General features: G+C 42.1%; 1 protein-coding gene across 1 annotated transcript; it reads right to left on the reverse strand.

The window, feature by feature from the left end:
- Positions 1 to 200: 200 nt before the first annotated feature.
- Positions 201 to 6,462, reverse strand: NRAS (NRAS proto-oncogene, GTPase). The gene is made up of 5 exons (XM_042800323.1): positions 6,235 to 6,462; positions 5,545 to 5,723; positions 4,953 to 5,112; positions 3,995 to 4,118; positions 201 to 3,320 (listed from the first exon to the last, which is right to left on the reverse strand). The coding sequence occupies exons 1-4, from the start codon at positions 6,343 to 6,345 to the stop codon at positions 3,999 to 4,001; spliced, it is 570 nt and encodes a 189-aa protein (XP_042656257.1). The 5' UTR covers positions 6,346 to 6,462; the 3' UTR covers positions 201 to 3,320; positions 3,995 to 3,998.
- Positions 6,463 to 6,569: the final 107 nt, after the last annotated feature.

Here is a 6,569-nt window from a genome sequence, read left to right on the forward strand (position 1 = left end):
AATTATGATGGCTTAAGTATTGTGGTTACTGTCCAAAGTCCTACTGATGGCAGTAAGAACAAAATTTGAGCACTGGTGTTTGAACAAGACCATGGAGTGGGGACACTAACATTAACAAGCCACAGAATTATACTGTCTTGGTTAAACAGCTGTTCTCAGTACACAGTAACAGAAACATTTCTTTCAGCTATTGGCATTTGTCACTTTTGAAAAAGAGCTTTATTATTTTTTTATATATTACCTCAAAGTTGTTTATGCCCGTTCTTCCCAGTCAGGACAGTAGAATTATCTTGGCACTAATATGGTGTTGTGCTGTTAATTCTAAATAACAGTATTTGGACTAAACCTACAAATGCACCATTTCTAGGGATCCATCTCATGCAAAAATTTCTGGGCTTATCTTCTAAATAATTTTCCCAGAAGTTCTCAGGTTTTTGTCCTTACACAGTTCTCTCTCTGTTGCCACCAAAATCAGGGTTCTGTCAGAGAGACAGAAACAAAGTACAACCATTTACTTCATACTCATGACTAGTACAACACCCTGATTTTGTATCACTTGCTAGATTTGAAATGAAAATAATGCAGATGGGAGTACCACCTGTGTAGGTCAGCTCTGCAGCATCCTAAAAGCTGATGCATCCCCCCTCTAAGGTTCCAAAGGTGAAATACATACTGACCTATCCTTACCACGTCTTCTTCCCTTTTAAGATTTTATGAAGTCCAAGAGAAAGGGAACACCAAAGTGAAAGTAGATGCATTTGCCAGTTCCCATACAATTCTGAGAATTCACAACTTTTGGAGTTACAGCTAGTACATTTTTAATGACAACTAGAACATGCCATGCAATGTAGAGAATTATTATGATGAACCTCCATCCAAAATAAGTAATTTTCCATACCTGCCCACACAACCTTCAAACGTCAAATGCCGGCTGCAAAAGATTTCCCATGGCTACAGGTGGCAGGCAGTCATGCTCTGAACACTGCAATCCTGTTTGCCAGCAAAGAAACCCCTAAATTTCCCAAGTAATCAGAAAACATACATGGACCCAGATGCCAAGACCTTACCATTCAAAAACATATTGCAAACGCCACATTGCTGTCTTTCCAAAATGCAGATGTGTACCCCAAAAGCTATAATTTTCCATGTGTATTTTTACTAAGTGGACAACAGTGTGTCACTCATCTCTTTAGAAGTAGACAGTCATCTCCTGTACTCAAAGAATGCTTTCACAAATAACTCTTCTTCTTGCACCAAATAAAAGAAAAACACTGCTTGCTGATTACAGACGTGACAGCTTGCAGTGATGGTAATCCTGTTATGTTTAACTTGCAGGCATGAGATCATCTTCAAACAAACTCAAGTCACAGCCAGTGCTATCCATAGTGCTGCCCACCACTGTGTATGTTGCTGGAAAAAATGTTTTATGTAAAAATACTGTGGTTTTAATTCTTATCAGTGTCACATCTGTCAAGGGTAAAATAAATTGCAAAAAGTACTTATTAAGATTATCACAGATAAAGAAAACATGATGCAGATTGATCCTCTTCATTCCAGGAAGAGCATTAAGAATGTAAGGAAGCAATATTAAAAGAAGCAATTTCTTCTCTCAGTATTTACTGATTTCTAATTCGAAATTGAGAACTCCAAATTAAGATGTATGAATCCGACACCAACAAACTGAAGTTAAGGCCCTTGCAATTTCTCTGCTCATGGTGGTTCAGAAGACTGACTGACACTCCCTCTGTTGGCTGAAGGCTCATTACTCTTCTATCAGATAGCAGCTGGGAATTCAGCTCTGCTGTGGGGTACACTGTCTCACCACACGGAACAGAATCCAGTATCAGCAGCACAAGAACTAGGGAAGGACACAGTATTCCAACAAGCACTGGTAGGTTTTGCAACAGTGACCACACTTGTATGTCCCAATTATACTAGATGACAATGTTTTGTTCTAGGAAGAACTCACACAGCTTATGCAGTAATTCTCTCATACTTTGAGGCTGTTAGAACAAGCCCAGAATTCCCATCCGTATATCATACATTCAGCGTAGTCATCACTGAACTCACTTCCTTCCTCACTTTACAAGGATGCTGCAATCAGAAGCTAGCTCAGTTTTCTGTTATAGCTCACTGCCTTCTCCCCTCAGTCTGGGCATACTAAGTCCATGACAACCACTGCGCCAGATACAGTCAACCTGAAATCCCACACTCCTTCCCTAATAAGCAGAGCCTCCGACAACATTCTGCAGAGACACATTTTGAAGAGACTATGTTTACAGTCCGGTGGTAAGAAGAGAATTCAGAATAAAATAATTTGCAAGTTACAGACAGAGCTGAGCAACAGCTGTCCAAACTAACTAACCTCCAGTTACTAGATTAACTATTGAGAAGCTGCCCATAAATGTTGGCAGTTAATGTTAAAAATGAACAGCTGACTAATTTGGTCCAACTTGGAAAAAGAAGAGATCCGAATGCTGCAGACAAACAATAAACAGTTCCACCTACAAATAAAGTAAAAACCAGATGTAGTACGTCCCCCTACCAAGTTCAAGAGTCTTGCAAGTGCCTGCTGGACCTTCCAGCCTACAAATTCCTGCTTTAGTATCCTGCCAGGCAGAGAGATCACCCACACAAGACTTCCTTAAGACAATGAGCTCCCAAGAAATTCCAGTCCTTGAGGTTTTCCTCAACCCAAGGGAACAGGGGACAACTTCAAATCTTCTTAGCAAGCAGGCACTTAAGTTAGGAAAAGTATCTCCTTTTTATTACAGAAAATGATCAGTTAAGTGGTACTCCTGGAACAAAGGCAATGTTGCAAATACGCTGTACGGGTGCACAGAGAGCAGATATCAATCTGATATGCAACAGGAGCATTCATGGTGGCAATACCGTTTCTGACATTACCTGACAAGCAATTAGAGCCACTCCTCTGACAGCACTGAAAATCAGAATCCAACAGAAAGGGGACAAACATCACTTCTAGCTTTTACTCTAGAGGTAAAGTGTCATCTTTTTCACAGCATTTAGTCTCTATTGTTCACTTTTCTTGTGACTGGTTTTCTTCTTGAACAAACCCAGAAAAAACAGAAAAGAATTCCAGTACATCAAGAGATGCGACTGCTCCATTAGCTGAGCAAGGAGGTAGACGCCATAGATGTTCTCTTCAGATGGATCACAGAAAAGGACCTTGTGCTAATTAACTGGTACCAAGATTCTGGTTACCGGCACCAAAATACTGCAGGGCATCAGCATGAGACGCAATACAGTAGCATCGAGACTCGTCCAGCAGCTACATCTGAACCACGTATTCCTGGCATCTGGAACAGAAAGGCATCTCTAATTAGCAGCTGTCCAACTTTGTGATGGCTGTGCAGTGCAAGTCCTGAACAGGTCTATCTGTTTTTACAGTGATGAGCAACATCTGTAGGTAACTGTTGAAAAGAATTTCACTCAGTTAGGGAACTCATAAATTTAATTACTGGCATTATTTTATTTGGTTAATCTTCAAACAGTGCATATTCCAGAGGAACACAGCTCAAGATAAGCTGCATAGAAGTCAATCAATCATCAGCAAATGGTGACTGCAGAATTGTGCACTCTCCTCTTTCTAGTTCAGGTGTTTCTTGTGTACAAGACAGAAATTACCCATTCTCCAAATAGTCAAAATGGTTTCCCAAAGGAAGAAGACACTGAGAAGAATGATACAGAAAATCACGTAATTATCAGTTCAGTGGAAATCCACAGGCTACAGTCAAAAGGCTGCAGTGAATAGAATTTCCTTTTCTTAATCTTTACTACCTACTTAGAGGGGAAAAAAGAAATAATAAAAATTTTGGAGAAGTAATTAATTGTAGGATTTAAATCTCTGGGTATTAGCGGGTTGTATAATAGGGAAAAAAACTACCTATAGCAGCTAGTATTTCTAAGCCATGCTTATCAACAACTGAAAGACATGCAGACAAGCCAATGGAAAACTGAAATTACAGCTCACCTTATCACATCACAATGCAAGACAATCCCATACAGCCTTGATTCCCATCTTCATTGCTGTTGAGCTTTTTCATCCGGTACTGCCGGATCTCTCTCACCAATGTGTAAAAAGCATCTTCCACGCCCTAAATGCAAATGATCCAGGTAAAGTATTTTCTTTCCTGAAGCTTTTTAGATCACCGTTCTTTCCAACACAGAACCCCTTAACATATTTGAAAGACATACTTCTACAGGAAGAGTAGTAGCCAACTTATCCCATAGTTCATAAGAGGAAGAAACTAGCAGTTATGTCCAAAACTCTCCACTTACACTCCTAACTCCTCCTCTGAGGCAAACATCCGGGGTAACAGCCATTAGAAGAAACAAGGCAGATTGTAACTTTAGACTGGTCCCATGCAGGAAGCAAGCTACTTCTTGACTGATTACCTCTTGTTTAGAATTCTTAGAATTTTCTGGCTACCGCTTGCTACTTGTTAACTGCACCTTTTGGGCTTCATTCCGCACTGATACAGGTAGAACAGAGGCTGACTGGACAGAGTCACATATTCAGTGCAACTCTGAAGAATTCTACTAGACCAGTCTGGGGAATTCTTTCTGTAAATATAATACTATAACTGGCCCTCATTAAGAAGCCAAGAAAACCAAACAAGTCTGGCATGACTAACCACACAGTCTGACTACTTCTCAGCAAGAGCAGATGAAGTTTTCTTCTTATGAACAGGATCCACTTGAAAGAAAGTCAATACAAGTCTGAAGTGATTTGTGTACTGGCCTAGTGCAGTGATAAGAACAGAACTCTTTCATGCTAGGAGTGAGGGGGGAAGTCAAAAGCTAAAAATTGCAAATGGATTAAAACATGCTTATTCCTGTAGATAAGAAAAAAAGTACATGGGAAAATATTAGACCATCCCACATTTAGCATACAGGAAGAAGTCAGACCAAGGATGGAAGCATCTTACCTGTCTTGTTTTAGCAGATGTCTCTATGAAGGGAATTCCATAGCTTTTTGCTAGTTCTTGAGCCTGTTTTGTGTCTACTGTTCTTGTGGGCAAATCACACTTATTCCCAACTAGCACCATTGGCACATCATCTGAATCTTTCACTCTCTTGATCTGTTCTCTTTAAAAAGACAAAAAAAGAGTTAGGAACTATTTTCTAAAGACAAAAGCTGTTTTAGCTCAGTATTCAAATAATCTTGTGCTATAAAAATATATATTAAAGCAGGACAGACAGGACCTCAGGGTACTAACTTCATACACTCCATCTTCTACTCCATGTATAACTCCACTCTGATGTGGGTTTGCCTTCTTACTCATTTTCTTAATGTTCTGTATGCTCTAAATGTCATTTGATTAACACAACCACACAGGTAACTGTCCCATTCCCAACTGACTAATAACATTGACATAGAATGCAGATAAGCTTGAAAAACTTTCTGAAATAAGGAGGAGATTTAATAATTTATTATTTAACTCTCCACTGGGTCTAGTGACAAATGGGTCGGATGTCTTTTCCAGTCTTCCCTCCCTGTGGTAAAGACCCAGATCATACCTGTAAAGGTTAATATCAGCAAACGATTTACTGTTGTTAATGGCAAAAACACAGAGGAATCCCTCCCCAGTTCTCATGTACTGATCACGCATGGCACTATACTCTTCCTGTCCCGCAGTGTCCAGAATGTCTAACAAGCACGTCTCTCCATCAATAACAACCTGCTTTCTGTATGAATCCTGCAAAATACACAGTGAATTTTAGATTAGAGAGAAACATTGTACTAGTTTTTTCCACCTCAGGCATTATTAAGGGAAACTAAAAATAATAAGAGTATGGTGATTCAGAGGAGCTTTTCTAGTCCCACCCCCAATGAAAAAAAATACTAGTATCTAAAAACTGAGCACTTGAAATGTTACTCTAAGCCCCCATGACCTTTCATACAAAAAAGAAAACCCCTACTCTTTGTAAGAAATTCTTCAGTTGGTAGACAGAAAAAAAAATATTATAAGTACCATCACTACAACATCATGACTAGAACCTACAAAGACTGGTGGTGACTTTTTTTGTTGCCATTGTTGGCTGCCTGCGCTCTGCTTTAAGAATCAAGGGGAACGCGCAAGGAATCTCTGACAGCGTTCTCCCAGCACGTCCGATCCCGTGCGCTCCGCTCTCACATCTGGCCTTTGAAGAGACAAAAGCCGGCAGCAGGCCCCCGCCCCGGCTCCCGGGAGCCCCCCGCCGCCGCACCTCGATGGTGGGGTCGTACTCGTCCACGAAGTGGTTCTGGATGAGCTGGATGGTCAGCGCGCTCTTCCCGACGCCGCCGGCTCCCACCACCACCAGCTTGTACTCGGTCATCGCCCTCCCCGCGGCCCCGGGCGGAGCGCGGCGCAGCCCCCGCCGCCGCCAGCCCCCGCCCGCCGCTCCCGCGAACGCGGAACACCCTGCCGCGGCCCTTCCGCCTTCCGGCCCCGGCGCGCCGTCATCACCCGGCGCCGGAAGTCTCGCCGGGCCGCCGCCGCTTCCGGGCACGTGACGGCGGCGGCGGGCAGCGCCCTCGAGGGAAAGACGACGCGGGCCAG

The sequence above is a fragment of the Tyto alba genome, unplaced genomic scaffold, assembly GCF_018691265.1.
Source record: "Tyto alba isolate M040663 unplaced genomic scaffold, T.alba_DEE_v4.0 Super-Scaffold_30, whole genome shotgun sequence".
NCBI lineage: Eukaryota > Metazoa > Chordata > Aves > Strigiformes > Tytonidae > Tyto > Tyto alba.